This window comes from Vanellus vanellus (genome assembly GCF_965231255.1).
Source record: "Vanellus vanellus genome assembly, chromosome: 5".
NCBI lineage: Eukaryota > Metazoa > Chordata > Aves > Charadriiformes > Charadriidae > Vanellus > Vanellus vanellus.
Genome location: NC_138910.1, coordinates 63,771,440 through 63,795,294, shown reverse-complemented (window position 1 = coordinate 63,795,294; position 23,855 = coordinate 63,771,440). Strand labels below are relative to the sequence as shown.

The following is a 23,855-nucleotide window of genomic DNA, read 5'->3' as shown; positions in this document are numbered from 1 at the left end:
CAACACAGATGCTAGTACTTTAATTAAAAAACCCACCAAGAAATCATATCAAATACACATATGCTATTAAACTATGCGGGGGAAATATATCCTACATATGCTATTAAACTGGGGGGGGGTGGGGGGGTGGGGGGGGAAGGTTGTATGGCAAGAAAAACTCTGTTGCATTTTCTGCTAGTGCCTTCAAAGTCAGCTATCTTAAGTTCCCTGAATCAGGAATGAAGCACAGAAAGGTAATGGTTATAAATGAAAGTTTTTAAAAATTATATTTTTAGCAAAACCAATCAACATATCTGAGATTAAGTGCTGGAAGGTTTTAAACCTGGGCCTCGGTAATTCCTCACCTTTCCTAGGACAAAGTCGTGTTTATTATTTTAAGGCTAGCTGGCGCATTTTAAAATCATAATTTAATTTTGCCTTCATGAAAGCTGATTAATGTCAGATTAAATGCTCTAAGTTCAGTTTTGCTCACAGATCTTTAACAACACTAACTATACAAGGAAATCTTTCTCTTCCTCTGAAAGTCATTGAAGCTACAGAAAACCATGAATGGGTTTGGGTACAGCATCTCTACAGAACTGGGTCTATTTCTAATGAAGACACAACAACTAGCATACAGCTTTACAGGGGGTTATTCATATCTAGACTAAGCTAATGTATCCATCACCAGAATTAACTCTGAAAGAGATACCTATCCTCACACACTGCCTAAGATTCCTTCTCTCAATTTGTTCACACACAGCTTTTTGATTCTGAGTTCCCCAGTCAGCCTGTAACTGTCTCAAAGCCACCTGCCTAAATTACAAAGAGAGTAAGGAAAGACAGACTGTTCAAAAAAGTCATGCTGGGCAATATAAAGCAACAGAAGAGAAGTCCCCAAGCTCCATTCCCTAGCCCCAGGATCACTTTCTAAATATCACATGAAATTGTAGCCTTTATGCCTTAATTTTATTCAAAAGATACGCTCATTTCTCAAGTTGTATTACAGAAAAAATTAAAATTCTTTAGTCAGGTTTTAGAGTAATATTCATGCACCTAGAGAAGCAAAAGTGTTATTTTCAAACCGCAGTGGAGCCTTACTATATGCTACAGAAGGTAAATGTAAAGCTACAGTTAAAAATGCCCACAAAATACACCCTGTGGGTATGAAGAACCAAAACACCGTTCAAAAAATGGGAAAGCAGCTCTACGCAGGCTTTACATTGTCAAAAAACAAGATTAGCATTAAACCAGATATCGCAGTAAACCTCTGCACTTTGGCTGGGCAGAGTGAATCCCAGACTAACACTTCTCACTGCAAGTAAGAACTACATCAATGACCGCCCCCATGCAAAATGACCTCACAACAACACTATAGCAATTTTCACATCTTCTGAACATTGCAATTAGCTCAACATTAGCAATAACTGTTCTCAACATAGATTTCATGGTTTGTGATTCAAGAGCAGACAGAATCTTTGCACCGAAGCCCAGATGACTGTAGATGACTGGTAATACAGCAGGTTGTCATACAACCCGTTCCTCACTGCAACAGCTTTTTCATGGAAACACACTACTTCAGACCGATCAATTTACTCTGTTGATATAACATGGGAAGTCTTACCCTACACTGCTTATCTGGAGGGCACGTACTCATTGAATGTGCTCTTTGGAGAAAACTTAAATGCAAGTACTCTTGAATGTAAGTATTCTTTGGTTCACAGGGAGTTCACAGAACACTTTGGGGATAAATACAGAGTTACTCTATATCTACATCTGGCACAGAGGGAAAAAGAAGGGAATAGAAAAGCTGGGCCATCATAATTTGGATAGTGTCCAGCCAATGGCAAGGTGACAGAAGTTTCACAGAGATAATCAGCAAGCAAACTGCTGAAGGACCAAAGGGCTGACCACTGCAGCCCTATGTTACGAACTTCAATGGGCCCTGCAGAGTTAACCCCCCTTTTGGGGATTTCAAACCCACTGGTGTTCAAAGCTCCACTCAGTGGGAGACAGTACAGGCAGTGGCATGCAAACATCTTGATGAAAGCAGTGCAATCCGCACCAAGACACCAGATTTTAGCCTGAACTACTGGTAGCATTGAGATTCTCGCTGTTTAAAGCCACCCAACCTACAGTACTTAACCAACACTCACCTCTCAAAGGTCTTTCTGCTGTCAAGGAAGATTCGTCTCACTCCAGCACAAACAATCAAACTCTAACACCTCATTTCAAGGGTGTTGACATTTGGAATAACTGAGCACCTGAAATTCTTTACCAGCAGATCCAAGAGAGAGAGTTCTCCAAGACTCCTTAGGGAAAGGCAAAGATTTCAAAATCACAAATGCTGTGGCTCCGATTTTCCTGTCTTAATTCTCATTATCAGGAAACGAAGTGAGAATGAAAGCCACTCTCCCTCACCAGGTAACAAAGACAGCATCAGAAGGCATTCAGAAGCAGGTAAGAAACGTAGTTACAGAGCATTCACCTTGAGGCGTCACCATTCAAAGAGTGAAAAGGGGCCCACAGCAGGTAAAAGGACTGCTGTAAAATGGTTAGGCTTCTGATCACTGATAAGCAACTGCCTGTTCTGATAAGGGCAGAGAACAGGAAGTGGCAGAAAACTGCAATGGTGGAGATGGGCGATAGCTACTGGGTATCCTCAGTGATACTAAAGAAACACAAATGGACTGAAAGTGCTTAGAAGCGTAACCATTTGTCATTAATCGGTAAACATGAACCAAGGCGGGTTCAGTGCTCGCAAGGATCACCCTGCCCAGCAACAAAACAAAAGCAGCATAACGATGATACTTCTTTTCATGCAACACATGAAAAAGGCCAAAGTAAGCACAAGAAGTTCTCCAGTCTGTATGCAATGACAAAGTCCCATCTGTGGGTACTGCTCAGGGACAGAAGTACGACCCCTCATGTGTATCTGAGCTACAGACACAAAGAGATTCTCAACAAGCATTTGTTTGCGGAATAATTTAAAAGGCTGTATATATAGACTGTAAAATAATTGTTACAGATAATCACACAAGACTAGTTGAAGTTTTTAATCTTTCTGGCTAGCTAGAGAACAACTATGAAAGCTTCCATAATCCTGCTTTGCCAAGTGAGCAACAGTTACAATTGCTACTTCAAACGTCAGGTTCATAAAGAGCAACCAGGATAACTACTTTTACATCTATAAAGATACCACAAAAGATTTTATCCGTGACTCTTTAATCAAGCTCATAACCACTCACAATAGAAGGTTTATGAAGACAATTGATCTGAGTTCAAATGTAAGTTATTACACAAAAGTTGCCTAACTATTCCTCCTGTCATTAGAGATGGATCTTATGACAAGATAAAATTTATGTTTATTCCCTTTCTATTTATGTTATTAGGGCCCTGTTTGCTATAGTATCTCCTATAACATGCCCCTCTCTGGGGAAAGAGTTTGAGAAACAGTAGAATGCAAAACTGTACAATGAGTAAATAAAATTTGCGGTAATCCTGACAAGAGTTTTGACCTATTTATCTACTACTTAGCCCTTATTTCCTAACAGATCTGTGGTAACTGACATTTCTACACCTATCTCAGAAAAGACACTTAACCATCTTTAACCACCACCTTCTCCTGGAACAGCTGCAGTCAGCAGTCAGGAACATAATACATAGAGCAGTTTTTTGGTGGGTTGGTTGGTTTGGGTTTTTTTTTTGTTTGTTTTTTTGTTGATGTGTTTTTTTAAAAATAGAATTAGAATGTAATACAAAACTAGCTTTTGCCCCCATAGCTGATTATGCTTGTGGGGGAAGGAAGGAAGAAGAAAAAAAAAAAAGGCTAGAATAATCTACACTATAGGAATGACTTTTGTTGGTATAAGCTGTGGCTAAACAGTCCATTTCACTACCTTAACATAAAACCACAGCAAAAGGTTTGAAACTGTAGTCTTGGCTTCAGGTACTTTCTGGGACTTACAAAATAAGATTAATTGATTGAGAGTGGCATTTACATTTATCAGAATACTGCTGTCCCAGCATTAAAATCTGCTAAATTTAAAAGCTGGGGAGTGGAGGGGAGAAATTTCCTTCTGGAAACCGTCCATAATCTTACAGAAATCTAATAATCCTAAGAATCGATAAAGGAAAAAATAGCCAGTAGAAAGCAGAGATTACGCTAAGAAAAGGCTCTCACAAGAAGCCCAGAAGAAGTTCCAGCTAAAACTGTACACACAACTACCAAGGATAACATAATTTCAGAAGAGTACTGAAAAAGCTAAAACGTAGCTGACCATAGTATTGTAAATCAGTTAATACAGCTGAAAAACTTTTTAAATACAAGCTTATACTGCCATTTTCCCAACAAGTAGTCAACAATGACTTTGTTTGTAAAAGATGTAGTTTCCTGCTTTCTGTTTACACAAGGGGCTTTGATGCTCTTTGATTTCTATGAAAAAGTATAAAAATAACAATCTACATTCAGCACCCACAAATATCTAGAACATTCACTGTAGATTAATTTAAATAATCACTTGAATTTAAACATGAGGTTTTCTAAAAATCACAGAATTCCCTTTGAGAATTTGTAAAATTCCTCTCAATCTATGCTATTCCAACCTTAGTTTAACCAACTGAATTATACATGCCACAATCAAATTTACCAAAATTAAATTTGCAAAGGAAAAATAGCAATCACTCTTCCTAAAACAGTTAATGCAAAGCAATATTTAAGTGCAGGTACCCTACTGAAGCCTGAATTATCCAGAAGTCTGACTTCAAAGAATCTGCAGTGACTGAAGGAGATCGAGCAAGCAAGGGACTGCAAGAGAGAAGACTGCCTCCTGCATTTTGAATCTCCTGCTAGATTTTGTGAGCTATCTGAAAAATAGTTCAAAGAAGTTACAGTTCTTCCTTTGTCTATTCATCACAGTAAAAGCCACATGCACAGTTCCCAAAGCTGTGGTAGGGCTTTCACGTGGAAGTGTTGAAATCTCTCATTTTTCTACTTAGAGAAAGTTTTGCTTTTTGACAACACCCCGTATGGGATGGTGAAGCACTTCAAGGAAAAGTGTGACAGCGTAGGAAATTAATACGACTGATCATACCTCAGACTGTGAAGCTATTTCAGTCCAAACAAGATTACAAGTAGATGAATGCAACATTAACAGGAGTATCACAGTAGGGGAAAAAAGTAATCAGAGTAGCTTGAATGAAAAAAAGAACTTGTGTCTTTACCATCAATTAAGTCAAACAACAGATTTAATCATTATTTCAAAAATCTCTATTACGCAAATTGGAAAAAGTGGAAAGCCATGAGAGGGAAAAATATCCTACACTAACTGGGGTTTGGACTAATAAAACACATATTGGTCAAAAAGATAACTTTTCCTCTCCAGCACTAAGCAGATAAAGAAGTAAGCAATTAAAGATGTACACAATAGGCAAACAACAAAGATGGAAAAATGTCTACAGACAAGCAAGGGGAGAACAACATCATTTAAGAGCTGTTTACTTTGAGCATACATTATCCAGTAAGCAAATATGTAACAATCCACATACAAATGAAAGCATCATAACAGTTCTAAACTGAAGCATCAGTTTAAAGATGGAGTTGTGAAAATATTTAGAACTTCAAGGCCTAAAGAGAAAATATTAATATATTGTTTCTGAAGGTTACTTATCAATGCAGTTTCCCCCTCGGCAAATATTAGTTGTAACATTCTAAGTATCATTGATATTTAATAAGTTTACAGTCCATCAATATGCAACTAAATTGAATGGCATTATTCACAGTGAGAATCACCATTAAGCAATAAGCTGCAGAGAAATAATTTGCTTGCTTTCTTTATTATTTCTCTACCAGTTAAAGCTACAGATCAACATACCACTTGCATAATAAACACCTGTGTATTTTCAGTCATTCTTCAGCCTCCTTATCTTGACCAGATAAACTAGCTCTTCATTTGCTGCATTTATATACCTTAAGTATAACAGCTTCTCTCAAATAGGAAAAGCTTAAAGCACAGAATGACATCATCTCTCCATTCCACTCTAAACTACTAATGGCACTGTACATAACCTTGGCATCGTCCTTGACATTGAACACTCCTCCTTTCATTATGCTGCCAGCAAAATCTCATCAATATATTACCTGTGCCAGAACTGCCACTACCCTTCAGCTATGGAATCACTCTCTCCTCCAGTCTGAATTACTATACATTCACCATATCATCACAGAAGCTTTACATATAGCACCCCAAAATACACTGGCATACCCTCTGACTATAAGCACTGCATGAGCACGCTCCAGAAAAGTTACATGAGATCTTGCTTACCACATAAAAAAAAAAAGAAAGCATCTGACGCAGCAGCTTCCATGTGCTCATTTTAAGAAAACATCCTGTTACATTTCAAGGTTCATTTTTAAAATACCAAACTGTCCAGTGGTGTTAGACATTTGTACTGTCATCCTCTCCTTTCTACAAAACCCACAGAATTTTAATAAAACCATGAAGAAGGCAAAGCTAAGCACAAGAATAGAAAAGTTCAAGTTAAGGTTGTCTACATCAAATTAGTGCAGCAGCAGCATTCTATTGTCCAAATGACTGTCTTTATAGAGTTTCAACAACTTTGAAGTTGCGTTTTATGTATTTGGCACATATGCCTGCAAATGAGGCAGTATTCCATTGAAATCAGTCAGAAGACTGTTTTGTACAAGATACTGAAGGAACCATAGAATCGTTAGAGTTGGAAGGGATCCTAAAGTTCATCTAGTTCCCACCCCCCTGCCGTGGGCAGGGACGTCTCCCACTGGACCAGGTTGCTCAAAGCCCCGTCCAGCCTGACCTTGAATACTTCCAAGGATGGATCCTCCACAACTTCTCTGGGGAACCTTTCCAGTGTCTCACCACCCTTAGAATAATTAATTTCTTCCTAATAGCTCATCTAAATCTACCCTCTTTCAGTTTAAAACACTCCTCATCCTATCACTACACTCCCTGATAAAGAATCCCTCCCCGTCTTTCCTGCAGGCCCTCTTTAGGCACTGGAAGGCTGCTATAAGGCCTCCCCAGGGCCTTCTCTTCCCCAGGCTGAACAACCCCAACCCTCTCAGTCTGTCTTCATAGGAGAGGTTCCTCCAGCCCTCTGATCATCTTCATGGCCCTCCTCTGGACTTGCTCCAACAGGTCCATGCCCTTCTTATTTTGGGGGCCCCAGAGCTGGACACAGTACTCCAGGTGGGGTCCCACCAGAGTGGAGGGGTAGAATCCCCTCCCTCAACCTGTTGGCCACGTTGCTTTTGAGGCAGCCCAGGATGTGGCTGGCTTTCTGGGCTGCGAGTGCACACTGAAAGCTCATGCCGAGTTTGTCATCAACCAACAGCCCCAGGTTTTTCTCCTCAGGGCTGCTCCCAATCCATTCTCCACCCAGCCTGTATTTATGCTAGGGATTGCCCTGAACCAAGTGAAGTACCTTGCACTTGGCCTTGTAGAATTTCACGAGGTTTGCATAGGACCACCTCTCAAGCCTGTCCAGATTCCTCTGGATGGCATCCCTTCCCTCCAGCGTGACTGCACCACTCAGCTTGGTGTCATCGGTAAACTTGCTGAGGGTGCAACTCAATCCCACTGTCCATGTTGCCGACAAAGATGTTGAACAGCACCAGTCCCAGCACCAACCCCTGAGGAACGCCACTCATCACTGGTCACCACTCAGACATCAAGCCGTTGACCACAACTCTTTGAGTGCAGTCATCCAGCCAATTCCTTATCCACTGAGTGGTCCACCCATCAAATCCACGTCTTTATAATTTAGAAACAAGGACGTTGTGCAGGACAGTGTCAAATGCTTTGCACAAGTCCAGGTAGATGATGTCAGTTGCTCCTCCCTTATCCACCAACACTGTAACACCATCATAGAAGGCCACCAAATTTGTGTGAAATAAGATTGTACAATAAAAATAATATATACATAGTAAATAAAGCACGTCTGCTACTTGAGAAATACCCTGCTTTAAGTACAGATAATTGCATTCCAAGTCATAGGCAACCGCATATTTTGGATGCACACTTTAAGCAAAGTATTTTAACCAGTGACCACTGAACAACCTTTCTTATGTCCCCTGAACAGAGAATAGTTTATCAGCTCCATCTCCACTGAATGAATCCAGTGCCTTCTCAGTCAGGAAGTCTGACAGTCACAAAAATCTCCCCAAAACCAAAAGCACTACAAAAAAATGGGATCTGCTATAGGTAATATAGGACACATCACACATACAGGACTTTGACAAAGAGCAGACACAGTTTAATTTCAGTCCACACCTGCCATCAAGTCTGCCACCTGTGGAATCCCAACACACAGGGAAATGCATCAATTAACCTTCTCACATTCACTGCACTTCATATATCGCTTTCCTGACATACTGCATTACACACCTCTGAAATTCTTCAACATAACTGCACTCTTCTCTGTTAATAAAAATACCTGCAAAAAGTTTACTCCACAATACATACACTTACATCCTTATAAAATAAAATACAATGCAGATCCCTGAGTAGATTCCACTCTAAAATCTGATCCTTATTTATAAATCTTCAAACAGGACTTAGGTTGGCCTTTTTTTTTTTTATTTTGAACTCAAAATATAAAAATATCTTAAACAAAAGCTTTGCTGCACAAAAAAAACCACATTAATGGCTTAATTTCTGAAAGCTAGAATTATGTTACCAGATACCACATACTTTGTGAAATAGTATTAGGGTTTTTTAAAAAAAAAAGATTACCAAAAGACATAATTACTCTGTACTGTTGGTTTTTTGTTTGTTTGTTTTTCCTCCCTGAAAGTTGTTTTATAAGGACGTTATGTTCATTGATACAACGTAAAACCATTAAGCAATTTTTTGGGGTAGAAAAAGCAGTAATCACATTTTTAAAAATACTTACTAGAAATTAGTTTTTCCAATAAACACATTACTATTCTAAAACAAGAAGCCTGATGATATCTATTAATGGATTTAATGTTCCCATTAAGGGCACTTTTACCTAAAAGCAGTATCTCACACAACATTTCTAATAGTAGTTAAAGCAGCACATTAATAGTCAAGCCATGTTGTTACTGTAGCAACAATGATTTCTGGTAGCCATTTTCTTTTCAGCTTTAACACTGCTCCAAAGCCAACAGTCCTTACTGCAATCTCTGTTTAAACCCAAAGGCGGCAAACTGCTCAGGAGTTTTCCCTCTGGCTACATACTTCAGATATCTCCCTCTAGACTGTCTTCTTCAATCTAATGTACTTACCTAACAGTACTCTAATGCTGGACTCGACACAATTTCAGTTTACACTAATGAAAACAGAACAGTATGGCAGTCCATTTCTTAAAAGAAAAGAAAACAAAAAACCAACAACCTACATTTAGGAGACTTAACATTTTGCAGGACACTGGAAGAGAAGAACAGTGATGCAATTCATTATTTTAACCTGCAGTCTCTAGGAACACAGCCCAAGACAAGATTACCTGTAGCAGGCTTATAGCCTTGGTCATTACAGTGACAGCAGCCACAGAGAACACCTTCTCAGATCACAGATTAAAAGAAATCAGCAGGTGCTGGAGTCAAAAGCAATTCTTAGTAGACTGATATGTCTCTGAATCTTCTGTATTTAGAAAACTGTTTTAAGACAAAATAGTGTACACATTCATTTCCAACTCCTCCACTACATTTCTGCAAGTCTTAAAAATGACAACACCTGAAACACTTTCCTGGCTTTCTTAAGACTGCAATGCAGCTTTTTAAAAAGCTTGAACCTAAAATCCTACAGCTCAAAATTAGTGATAAATGACACTATTTTCACTTCTTTAAAAAAAAAATAAAAATCTCCCTTTCTTGTATCATGACAGTTTGGAAGAAAGCAATGGTGGGAGGGCACTAACAAGAAAGTGACACATATAACCATTCTTAACAGCGATGGGAGGAAACAGTGAACTGGTATTAGTGCATAAGTATCCTCAGTACAAATTCAGTTTCTCACAAGTTTGTTCCAGTTCAACAGGTAGCTATGCTGGGATCACGAGCTCTAATAATACCTGCTGTTGTCTGTCTAGACAGTGTTTCTGACACTTCCCATAGACCATGGCAGGCAAGAGAATCTCCTGCTCATAGCCTCAGAGGAAGCACATGTGGAAATGCAAAAACTAACAAAAATTTCCTAGAGATTTCACGCTTAGATTTCCATAAGTATTTGTAGACCTCTGCTTATAAACTAGTAATAAATAGTTCACATGTAAGGGCTTAAGCTTGAAGTGAAGAAAGGTTTACGCTGAACTCTGGATTGGTGTGGCTGAGATTTTATTCTGATATCTCTATGACTATAACCTCCAGCAGAGGACAGAGTAGACACTCTGGAGTATCAGCATCTTTAAACACCACTGCTAACTCCCCAAAAGCCTGATTGCTTATCAGAGGACTAAGCTGTTACTGCAATGAATGCTCCAGTATGAAGAAAATAGCCATATAAAAGAATAATAATCTAAAAATATAAATTCCAGTAATGGCATTCTTCCTGCAATAGTTTTGTCCAAACAAAATATACATGTATTTTATACAATAGGATTCAACTACTGCTAATCAGATTTGAAGTGAAGCTACAATTGTGAAAAGTGAAGCTTTCTAATTGGGTTCATACACATGCTATTACTTATAACCTATGAAACATCACTTTGGGGAGTCACACATATGTAACCAGTAATGTTAAGCCTCTCCTTCATTTTGCAGGAGCCTGCTTTTTGATGACAGAGGATTGGTTTTGGTGAAGGAGTAAAGTTAGAATATGCTGTCAACACTATCACCTTAATAGCTATCAAAAATGTTTTTTTAAAGTAAGTAAAAATCCATTCCTCACTAAGCTACTCAGTGTTTGCTCTTGGTTTGGAGGCACTTTAAGCTTCCAACATTGTCCATCACCTACATAAATAGGAAAAAAATATTTCCTACTTTAGATAAGCCGTAGCAATGCAACATAATCAAACCAATCGTGTTTTATTTTTACATCTTTATGCTAGATAGCTGCATTAGGTATTTTGATTTTTTTTTTTTTTTAAATAGGAACAGCCCACATCTTACAACCCAGGTTCTAATATCACACCTGGCAAGCAAACTGGGGCAAACGTGTCCAAACACCTCTTTGAAAGACAGTTCAAGACCACTAGTTACACTTTTGAACACTCCATCGTGCCAACCACACATCACCAGCACCACAACCACAGATCAGCTCTGACACAACATTCATGTCTCATTAGCAAGCTCCTATTCATGGTCCCTGTGTTCAATCAAACAGCAACCACAAGTTTTACTATTATCATACATACTATTATCATACATCACCATACAAGACTGTTTCCTACAGTATAATTTCCAAGTGTTTTGTAAAGTTACTAAAGCTGCTCAAAAATTACTCTAGGAAAAGCATTTTGCTATGAAGCAGATATTCTCAAGACCATTCCCAAGGTCCCTCTACCCAAGTTATGCAGTACCTTGCGGTCTACTTTCCACACCGTTTAATAAACTTCCATGGAGTCTCCACATCAGATTGCAAGAAGGTACAGCAGTCCTAGACAGGCTTTGCTTCTAGGTTAGGGCTTCTCTCTTCAAACTTGAACCCTTTGAACGCTTGTGGACTTTGTTCCACCATTCGCTTCCTTTTGCTTAGCCAACAATCAGACAAAACCTTTCTATCTTTGATTCTTTTATTAGTTGAATTAATTCTTCCAAACACATGACTGCCAATGGACAAACTCAGTCTTCCCAACTTGTATTTTTTTTAGTAATAAGATATCTGGGATTTCAGGTGTAAGTGTGCAGCGTTTCATGCAAAGACTTACCTCCATTCATTTGCATACACGTAGTAAAGTATACTGTTTTTTACTGCCTTGTCACACCTGCAAATACATACCTGCTGGCATAGTTTCCACCAGCTAGCTATAATGATGCACAACCAATAAACTTAGGCAGGGCACACAGGTTCTAACAAATGTACTTAAGGATCACAATATACTTGCCACAACACAAAACGGAAAACCCATTACATTGCATGTGTTCGGCCACTTCATTGCCACCATTTGGTCATGTGAAATAAATTGCCAGTCATATGAAATACTGATCTCATGATAAAAGTGCTGACGTGTCCATCCTATGATCAATTACAGCACCGAACACCCCTGTTCTGGCTACAGGAAAGCATCCTCCTGGTACATCCTCAAAGTTGTAAGATTTTCAGAAAAGACAACAGCAAAAAGCATGCCACATTGGTTGTTCTCACCTGTGCATATCCAGCCCATTGGCTGTCCTCAGGCACCTAATCTGCTTGGGGCTAAAAAATATATGCGCTTGAATTGTCAGTTTTGCAGACCAAAACAGATTTCCCAACCAAACTTTCAAAAGTAGCCCAAGAAACAGAAAAGACAAGACATATATGCTAAACCAGTTTCATATGCTTTACATTGGATTACAGGGGTAGTGCAAAAGAACCGGACCTACATTGGCTAGGGTCGTAGAGAATCAAAAGTAGAAAACGAATATACACACAGCTAGGACAAGCCATCCATATGGCTCCATTCTGGCATATGGACACAAATGACAGTTTTTTTAACTGAGGCAAAGAAACATGTATGTTTCCCACACCTCCCTTGCACCTTAAAAAGCAGGTAACCCTGAGACAGTAATATTTTCTTCTAGCAAGTAAACAGCTTATGTTATTTGCACTAATAACAAATGAAAGTGAGCACCTAAGATAAAGGAAATTTTGTCATTGTCTTGGACATCCACAGTTAAAACAAAACAACCACCACAATACCTCCTGCAAAGGCTTCATAAATTCATATAGACAATTAATACTATGTCCCCAAAACTTAGTCACCTATGTCAACAGAGGTTCTGTGTTTACTTTTAGGCCATAAATAAGGTTGACTATTTGCCCACTGACTGGCCCCAGAGCTACTATCTTAGCTCATTCTTGGGAATTTTGTAAACATACAAGTTAGATTTTCAAGGTTAGTTCCAGTATTTCATGTTTGTTTTCAGCTGGAACACTGAAGAAAATATAATCAACACTAAATGCTTAGAGAATACTTATGAATGTGAAATCTTCTGGTTTAAATGGATTCAAGGAAAGATAGGAACTTTTCTTTAAGTTCATGGACAACATATAGAAGCAATTAGATCAATTCTGATAAAAATGCTCAGAACTTACTGAATTCCTACTTAATCAACTTTAAAAAGCTTCAGAGAAAATAAGGGCCATGAACCACTCTCCAGAACGCTGTTAAATGTACAGAGATACATAAGGTATAACTACAAATTTAATTTAAGAAATATTCCATCTTTATCCCCGGATTCACAAAACTAAAGAAAATTCAGAAAACAAGTAAAACAGAAAACAAATTAAGTTAGGGCACAGAACAGGTCAACTTCTCCAAAATTAGAGTTCAAAATACCCTAACCAAAGCTATTCATTTACTATATTTAAGGCTATCAGAAAATTGCTGGGAATTTACAATATTTAGAGGAAAACAATGTGATATTTGTGTCTTTTCATTTTTTATGAGGTATAGGTAGTCATAAAACAGTCAGATTTGTACTGAAGGCAAGACTAAAGAAAAGGTGAGGGGGGGTTAGGGTGTTTTTTTTTTTGTTATTTTCTGGTTTGTTTGTTTGTTTTTTTTTTTAATTGGTTTTTTTTACACTAATAGGGTTGTCCTATTAAAAACACAGTGTGAATTCTGAATAGAATAATATTGGTAACAAAAAGTAACAGTAATATTTTTGTATTCCTTCAAATAAACTGTTGATTAACATCATGCAGCTTTGGTTTTCATTTCTGAATGAAAGGTCAGGAAGAAATGCTAATGAATCTACAGTGACAGAAAACATTAAGAAAAGGGACAACCTCAAGAATGTAAAAATCACTGCACTTTCTCCTGCTGAAAATGGCATTCAGAAGATGACTGAAAAAAAATGAATGAAAAGTTAAGGTAAAAACATTTGGCAGAATGAAAGTGAAGTTACAGAGAGATTACTATGAACAAAATCACCCTGGGTGCTAGTATTAGTATTACTAAGTTGGAAGATGAATTTGTTTTACGAAGATCATGGAAACCACAACACAAGAGATCACTAATTAATCCTCCCTCCTTTATGTTTATATCCTTTGAAAACAGTATGCATCAGCATGCTTCAGGACCAGAACCTGGATGTCTTCACAATTTTACTAAATGCCAATACATTACCCTAAATATAGTCTTAATTTCGAACTCTATCTTGTTCCAACACTGGAAAACAATAAAGAAGATAAAGATGATTTAAATTGTTTGTCTATATAAATCTTTATAAAAAAAGATTTGTCTGGACAGACAGGCAAAGGAACACACAAACTGCACACACACACAAAACCCCTCCCACTATAACATTGCAATTTTTGGTTGTTTTTGACAAAAATCCTTGCTAGACTACCTCTTGCACATCACCTTCTCTGCTCACCTCTGCTAGAACTTCACTGGACTAAAAAATGGAATGCAAATTCCCAAGTTGCTTTTAGTGTCTAAAAGACGTTTCTAAAAATGAATTATCAGAGTACCTGCATAGTATTTTTAGAAATAGTGTGACACTTCAGTTATATAGGAACCTGAATGGTTTCTCTTAAGTATCATTTCTATTTTTGGTACTCTCTTGTGCAGAACTACATTATACCTGTTAACACACATTACTGCTGGTAAAATTGGGAAAAGCAATAGCAGCCTTACAATTGCACTAGAGACGTAGACCTGGGGAACAACTTTTTTCTGAACAGACTGTTCCTCTTTCTCTTCGGCCCTCACACATGCCAGGAAAGAAACTGGACCTCTCTCAACAACCAGCACTTTCTGCCTCATGGATAGCAGTGAGAATCACAGTGAACTTAGCCAGTTAAGTCTCACCACCTAGAAAGTCTGGGAAGAGGGGCTTGTCATTTACAGGAACACGGCACTGAATACTAGTGATATACCTACCTTACTTCAAAACACTAACAAAAGGAAAGGTCTGTGAGAATCTGTGCTAAAGCAGCTAATCAGCAAGTCTGCCACTTCTCGTCACAACAGGTGTCACTATTGTCCAATACATTCAAGGCTTCATAAGGACAAAGAAAAAGAAAATCACTATCCCAAAGCACTTCCAAGAAAACAAGTCAGACGAAACAAACCTTCAGAGGTTTCCCCAAAGCAAAGAGGTAGAAAGAATATACAACAAACAGTATCTACAGTCTCCTTTGGTTTATACCTCAGTTTCATCAGCATTTCAGTTCAGTTTGCATACTAGACATGCAAGCTCTACTCCCTCCCATTCTGTAATTGCTCCAAAGCCTCAAATTTTTTCATCCCAGCTTATCTAGGTTAATTCACCATCACACATACACCCAACTTACCTTCCCCCTTCTTCCCCGGAAGAAAACTACCACAACATATTTTTGTTTTGTTTTGTTAATAAGTACCTGAGTAAGGTGTACTACCTGGTATTTTGTTCTCAACTTCGCAGAAGATGAAAAACTGCTTTTAAAGTAACTTCAGAGTTCTAACATTCATTATAATTTGTATACAATGCATTTATTTTTATTACATGCCACAGGTTCTCAGTTTTTAAGTGCTGCTGAAGAACATAAAAGATTAAGTGATTTCACTGTTGTCAATATATACGTAAAAAAAAAGGAAGCAGAAGAGGACAGAGTACCCACTTCACTGTGGGAGCAAGCTGAGAGAAGCCAGCTGCAAAACTGTCACTTCCCACCCCCTGTGATAGCACATACAATCAAGACTTTCTCACAGAAGATACACTCATAACAACTACAGTATTAGAACAACAAAAAGCAGCATTTCTGTGTAAAGAAACAAAGTTATTTATATTGGAACTTTTCAAGCAAAGGCTGTCTTCTGTTGAAAATATAGTTTCTAATACCAAGCCAGCTTACAGTAACAATAAAAAAAAAAAAAGCAGCTTTCGGAAAAAACACTCCTTCTCCCTACTCCCCACCAACTATCACAGGGGAACACAGAATCTAGTGTCTTTGGTGAAGGGTCTAAGAATATGCATAAAAATACACAGTTTCTTTGCAAACAAAATAAATCATAAATACAATAAACACTTCAGTAACCTACATTCACTGCTTTGGTGGTCAGGAGCATAATTTTAGGACATAAATTCTACAAAGTTCCTACCTCTTCTGACTGAAAAAGATAAATTTGGAAAATTAATTAGAGAGTTTCTGAAACTATACAGCCACAAAACTGTTGTATGTGCCTACACTTGAAGAAATATATTAGCAACAACATTAGAAACATTAAGGTCTTTTTCAAAAAGTACTCAAGAATTATATCAAACAGACCGCACTCCTAGGAGAGGCAAGTGGAATCAGGAGCAAACAGCAGATATATTCAGAGGACAGCCACTTAAGACAAAACTGGAGTTTAAAAAAAAAAAAAAAAAGAGCAACCTACCAACCAGAACACTCTATGAAGAGCAGCAAAACAAAACAAAAAACCAAATCAAACCAAAAAACCCCAAACCATAACCACCACCCATCACCCCACTGGCTGCAGCCAGACAAGAAGCAGATACCCACCACTTCCTACCAGCAGCAGCAAGGAGCAGTTTCAGAGCTGCCATGCTTTAGAAGCAGACCTAAGTAACAGTTTTCCAAAAGCAGTCCCCTGACACCCTGCTGTACGCCTTTTCTGGAAAGAAATCTTGGGTGGAAAACTCATCCCTGTCTCCATGAAAGAGCCACACTGGGAAGGTAGGTAGGATAAAACACCACACATGCTATCAATGCACCAAATTATCATTCTGTGAAGAGGCAGGCAGGGGTGATTCATTACTACTTTTCAACATTATGATGATTACATTTGTTAAGGAATTCTTCATCTCGTTCACTCAACCTAAAGAAGGACACATCAGGTAACAGCCTGTACATAAAGGCAAGTTATACAAGACCTACACTTTGCACCTTGTTTTGCTTGTGTTTTATCACTTTGTTGCGGAAAGTATTTTCACAAGGGAGTGCTAAGAGTTGGCCCAGAAAACAGGAAAGTTACAATGATCTCAATCCCTGTCTTCAGCTACAATTGGACAAATCAATAAGGCACCTGTAATTCCTTCCATCTTGTTTCCCAAGATGCATCCTTTCCCCAGCTCCAGCTGCTTTGTGAAGTTTGTAACATTATCAACTACTCTTTTAAAGCAAGCAAAAAATATAATCATTCAAATACTCACAAAATAATGTTCCTTTGTAAAAAAAAATCTGATTGCAAATGTATCTCAAGACTGCAACTTCTACCTTTTTTATTTTCACTCAGAAAAGAATAAGACTGTACTCCAAAAAGTCTCCAAAACACCAAAGCTTTTATGGTGTATGGTATCTAACTTGCAATGTTAAACATACTGAAAATAGTTACTACACACTAACAATAGGCCTGAAATATTCCAAAGCCCAGCAATCTGACCTTTATTCTGATTTGAGCACAAACTTCACATCCTCTGGATTAAGTTTCAAGAAACACTGAATTACTAAATACCCCACCATCCTTCAACTAGTCGATTATATGTAAGATTAAGCACTCAGTAGCAATCCTAGAGACTTAAAATTTCCAGTAGCTGGATTTAGTCTCATCTGAAACTGGCAATTCCCATACCAAGGGTATCACAATTACCTCTACTGGAGTGAGAGTTCTCTGCATTACCAAGTTTGCTCAGAAATATTAAGTCAGTTAATATTTAGCATAACCGAGACCAAAAAATGCATACTCACTGTTATGCCGCTGTCTTCCCCCTCTTTAACCTCATTGGCAACATAAGGGTGTTGCTGCAACATTTTATCAACGTAACAGCTGCTGAGCACAGTTGAACAGTGACAGAAATGCAGCACAACTGCATACTAATTTTTATTTGGATTATTTGATTTCCTTACTTTTAAATTTAAGAAAAAACAAACTTCCTCTCCCTCAATGAAGCAATGAGTAAATACCACAGAATTCTGGGTAGACTTTGTACCAAGATGAAATACTCATTACATGACACTGCATTGCTGACTAGGTTACATGACTGATCCCATGACTATCATGCCCTTTTCAATTTTTTTTTAAAAAACAAAACAAAAACACCCAAAAAACCCCACACATTAGAAGTTTAGGCGAACTCATTACATGGTCTTTCTTGACAGGCAGCTGTGACGTGAGCATCAAATTAAATCTCACAGCATTACAGCATTCCTGTGCTGTAAAGATGCATTCTGTTTGTGTCCATTTTTACATAACCGGGGAAGTCAGAATGACCATTCCACACCCTTTCCTACCAAAAAGAAGCCTTTCTACAGTTCTGTGAGCAACACGGGCCTGGCTTTTCTACCATCACTGCTTGTGTGAACGGTTCCTATTAACAGACACAAGTTTTGATTTCAGGGACACAATGCACACAGGCACAAAAGTGTATGTGCCTGAAAAGCATGAAAAGGATATTTTCTCATGATACTACAAACTACATTAAATTCTTTAACCCAGACAACCCAGTAATATCTTTATGCATATCAGTCAGAATGACCAACGTTCACAATTTCCTTGGGTAACTGAAGCTCTTTTTCCAGTAGCTGTATGAAGTTTGCATCTACACTGGGAAAAAAAAAAAAAGCAGCAAGGAAAAATGTTAATTATCAAAAATCAGCTTACCTTTAGAGTGCTCAAGAAAATAAATGAACATATTTTTAGAGAAGATAGACTTGTTTTGGTTTATTTCACCAGGGATTTCTTTACACTCTGAAGCTAGGCAGACACTAGTTTCATCTGAAGGAATCAGGCTTTGGAGGCTACACCAACATAAACCAGTCTCAAAGTCAATTTAAGTGAATGCAACACTGTTCAGACATAACCTAATTTTATTAAATTATTTCCCTCCCAATCTCTGAATACATATTACAGTATAGTCACAATCCAGAGCACAGAGGGAACTCAATTTGGCTTAAAATAACTGTAACATTAGAGTAGTGCATTTGGTATTAAAATAATAGAGGGAATAAAATAAGTATCTTAAGGCAGTCCTCTAACAGCTGCACACCACTTGAACTTTGTTGAAGACAAAAAGTTGTTTGAAAATGTAAAAACACAAGGAAAATGAGTTATCAACTAGACAAACAAAGGCAGCCAGTCAGCAACTGTTTAAAGACCTTTAATTCAAACCAACCTCAGGTGAAACTGCACAGCAAGTGACACAACTTGTATTTTTTCCAGTTTTAAGTTCTCAGACCTTTTGCAAGCTGGTAAAAAGTCTGAAAATGTTTGAAATTAATAACTGTGTATGAGCACGTGTTTTATTCCCTTTTCAGTTCTCTTTTCTCCAGAACTGACTTCAAAAGGCCTGAATAAAAAAAAAGTATACATGATAGTAGATTCTGCTAATAAGTATAAACACAAACTATTCCACAAGAAATTCCACTGACAACCCTTGAATTCAGTGTCCATATTGAAATTCAGCCTACACTGTTATTTTAAAGTGGAATGCTTTGCCACTATTGTTTAACATCCTGTTTATTCAATTGCTGATGCTCCTGTTTCAATCAATTGTTGCTGTACTAAATAACCTCACAAGGATGCTCTGAGTGCAGTGCCTTTTCCTCCTACTAGCCAGGTCACCTGTTGAGATTTCAAGACAGTAGTATTCTCTTTTAGCATTCACTCAAGAACTTTCATACACATTTTCCTAGGCATATTCCTCCTAGTGCTACTCTATATAAACTAGATGCTCAATTTCAGGAAACTTAAAATAAAAGTTATAATAGTATACACCTTTGCTCTGACTTTGTTACAATTATATTTGCCAAGGATTTTTTTAAATATAAACCATACCATACAGATTAGGCAAAAGAAAAAAAAAAATGTCTATAAAAAGAAAAGTTTCTTTGGTGACATTAACAATGTTTTTTTTCTCCGCAAAACTCCTGTTCCTTCAGAAAATTTTATTAAATTAAAAAATTTAATTTGAATGAATGCTAGACATCAGAAGAAACTATTTTAAGACTATTTTGAAGTTTATTAATTTCAATTCTCACTGTACTACTTGTGTAACTCTGCACCACATCCCTCTGCAGTTACATTAAGACAGGTCTGGAACTTCAGCTTTGATTATAAGTCAGTGTAATAGGATTGTCACACTGCATTGCTCCTCCATGCATTCTACTTAAACTCCTCTCGAATAAGAAAATTGCTGCATTTTCTCTGTATCTAAGTGACCCACTAAAAGCTTCTTCAGATCTATTTTGCATTGGTTAAGCAGTCCATTTATTCTGCCTTCAAGTCACCTGTCTTGCACAAGTCAGGTAGTGAAGAATTGTATGCAGAAAATCACATTAAGTTATCAAAACTCTAAAGTACTTTAGTCTCAACTGTGAAGAATCTTCTCTTTAGAGATTTGTTTTATAATTTGAATGAAAAAAATATTTTACAACTTGTACAAAAAAGTAACGTATTGCACAAACTTCTCAGTAAAAGGTATAATTCTGTGGTGGAATTCCAGAGATGCTTATCAGCCTCTTAAGAGTGTTTGTCCCGTGTGTTAATTCATTAATCTATACAACATGAAATGGCTTCTTACTCTAAAATCTGGTGCATATTCATTCCCCACATGCGTCTGAAAGCTAAGTTCCATGACACAATCTTCATAATTAAATTATGTGCTAGAAGGGTAAGGCAGGAATTATAATATCACTGCGAATGAGCTCTTGCTTAAAGGGCCGGAGTTGTACAACACTGATGGAAACCTATTTTGATATACCGTGCTTGTTTTTCATTACCACTGTGACTTGTCAGTTTACAGCCCACACTACCCCAACAGAAGTATTTCCAATAGACTAAAGGTAACATATAAGCCACAAGAAGAAAGAAAACTTTCCAGATTTCAGACAAACCACGCTGGTCAAGATGATGCCCATCACTGCAACCTGATGTAACACAAACTTTGTCAGAGAAACCGCCAGACCCTGAAGCAGCTGTGAGCCCGAACACACGACTTTGATACCTGAACTGATAACTTTTCCTTCGCTGTAATCAACCACCTCGGGTGCGGGAGCCCCGCGCACTGCAGACAGCGGCACTGCCCCCGGTACGCAGGGCACACCGGCCAGTCCCACGGCAGGCCAGGAACTTGCCAGCCCTTTGTAACAACACCGTGCATTTCAGAGCCGCCCTGCTTCATGCCAAGAAGGAAGAGAATGAAAGGGAGGGGGGGGATCGCACGTTACCCCTGCCCCAGGACAGCAGCAGGCAGCCTTTCCCGGACTGACCGTGAGCCCGGGTGGGCAGCATGTGTGGCGACCCGCACCGGGGAGGCGAGCGAGAAGCAGAGCGCAGGTCCGCCCAGCAGCACCCGCCGCGCCGCCTTGGCACGTCGGGAGTGGACCGACGCCCGCCGGAGCCCCCCAGGGTGACCCCGGCCACCCCGACCGACGGCACCCTCCTGCTCCGGCCGCCCCCGCGGTGCCACGCGGGGCATTACCTGGCTCCCCGCCGCCCCGCGCCGCTGGCGGCTCGGCCCCGGGCGGCTCTCCCCGCGCCCTAGGCCCCGCCGCGGCGGCACCGGGCTGCCCAGCTCCTCCGCGCCTGGCAATGGCGGCGGCCCCGCTCCCCCCTCCCAGCTCCGCGCTCACTGGCTGTGCCGCTTCATGTGACCGAACAAAACCCTCTTCGGCACAGCCCTTTGTGTCCGGCCCGGCCGGGGCACCGGGAAGGCCGCTCACCGGCTCGGGGAGGGGGCGAGAGGCGACGGCGGCGACGGAGGGAGGCGACGAGGAGGGCCGGGGAGGGGAGCTCCTGGCCCGCCCGTCCGCCCTCTCTCCGCCGCACCGCCGCCGCCGCCTCGGCCCGGCCACTTACCGCGGCGCGGGCGGCTGCGGCCGAGTCGCGGTGCCGCACCAGGTCGGAGGCGGCCGCCATGTTCCCCGATGCGGCAGGATGGAGGCAGAGCCGCCCTCCCCGCCAACCGCCGCTAGGGCGGCCGGCTCGCCGCGCCCGCCCCAGCCCGCGCCGCCCCCGCCCCACGCGGCGCCGCGCGGAGCGGAGCGGAGGGGCGCGCGCCGCCTCCCCTCCCGGCGGCCGGCGGGGGGAGGGGGGAGAGGTGGAGGGAGGGCATTAAAAAAAGAAAAAAAAAAAAAGGCATAACGGGAAACTCACGGGCTCGCCGGGGTGTGCGTCACACCGGGGTTACGTCCTGCGCGCGGCGTCATGACGTCATCGCGCAAGCTTCCCGACCCCCGCCACTGCGCGCGCGGCTGCACACACACACATACACACACGCGCTCACACACGCGCAGAGCCCCACGGGCGGCCCGGCGGGCGCAGCGCGCATGCGTGCGGCCTTCCCGCGCCGGCGCTCCCTAGCCCTCCTCCCCCTCGTCCCTCCCCCCCCCCCAACCCGTAGCCAGTCGCTGGGCCGGGGGGGGGCTCGCGCCCCCTTTCCCGCGGGTGGCAGGTGTGCGACCGTTACCGCCGCGCGGCCCCCCTTCTCCCCGGCCCCCAGAGGGTGCCTCCCGGCGGGGCTGTGAGGGCGAGGAGGAAATGCCTCCCGCGGGCGGGAGGGCGATCTCCTCAAAAGGCCTTTCTTTCGAAGGCGGACTGCCAGCGCGGCTGCCGCCAGCCCGCCCGCCCGGCGCGGCCTCCCCTCACCTGCGCCAGGCCGCGCAGCGCGCTCGGGAGCGGGGAGCCGGAGCGTCGGTTGCTTGGCGGTGCCTTTCCCCACAGAAAGTGGAAAACTAGGTCAAGTGCTGGAGGAGCGGTACAAAGGCGCTCGCCGTGCCAGGGAGAAAAGCAGGCTCCCGCGACGAGCCGCGGCTGGCGGCCGATGTGAGAGGGGAAGAGGAAACCTGAGAGCAGAGAAGCGACGAGAGGAGAGAGGAGACGACCCGGGGATTGTCAGTCCGTTCGGGGGGGCGGGAAGCTATGAGGTGACAGCGAGAGAGCAGAAGCACGCGGTGCCATTTTTTTCTTCAGATTAGTGCTTCTGGTGGCAAACCCCGATCCAAAAGGGCAGGGATTCAGGGGAGAAGAGTAAATGCATAGAGACCACCTTGATAAATTAGATTTTTTTTCTTCGGATTTGCTAGGCCCAGAGGATTTCACACTAGAGTGAGAAGTTGATTAAAGCAACGTTCGAGGTGTGAGTAGTCGTCACTGAGAGCTCACGAAGACAACTGAGATTTCAGGAGAGAGAAAAAGGAAAAAAACAGCACATATAATTCAAAAGGAGGGAATAGGTAGAGCCAAGAACTGTCAATCATTCCACCCTCTATTCCCAGAAAAGTATTGAAGCAAATAATCACACATCTTTAAGTACATGGTAGCTAATGAAGTGATAAGTTACAGCCAACATGGATTTGTCAAAAAAATCATATCAAGCTAAAATCATCCCATGCTGTATAGTATAATGGGCCTTGGATGGGAGTAATAGTAGATTTGTTATGGCATAACTTAAGTAAGGCTTTTGACACCATCTCAGAGAACTCTTAATTAAGCAAGCAAAAGACATATAATGAAATGACTCTGCAGTGGTACAAAACTACATCAGCAATGCTTCACTGTGACAACTAGCAGGATATAGAGAATACATTTCCTTGGAGGTGGGTATGTCCTGAGTTTGGTACCAAGTCTAATTATGTGAATGACAGAGTACAGCTTACATTATTGGATTTGCCCACAATGCCAAGCAGGCAGAGCTGGAAGTATGGTGCAGGACAAGAAAAGAATTCAAAATGTTCTTGACAAACTGGTTGCAGAAATAGGATGCAATTGAATAAATACAAGTGCCATCTTCAACATTTAAGTAGGAAAAT

General features: G+C 40.7%; 1 protein-coding gene across 6 annotated transcripts in view; it reads right to left on the bottom strand.

Moving 5' to 3' along the window:
• The window catches only part of ZNF644 (zinc finger protein 644), a gene marked incomplete at its 5' end in the record, with an annotated part of 52,235 nt that extends 29,982 nt beyond the window's left edge, over positions 1-22,253 (bottom strand). For 3 of the 6 annotated variants that reach the window (XM_082483688.1, XM_082483687.1, XM_082483692.1), the window contains one exon: positions 22,201-22,217. Coding sequence is in view for 1 of the 6 variants with exons in the window: in XM_082483693.1 (XP_082339819.1) it covers positions 22,201-22,253 (53 nt within the window). Of the gene's footprint in view, positions 1-21,903; positions 21,963-22,200 lie in introns of those variants that run through there. The other 3 variants (XM_082483693.1, XM_082483690.1, XM_082483689.1) reach the window with 3 other exon arrangements.
• Positions 22,254-23,855: the final 1,602 nt, after the last annotated feature.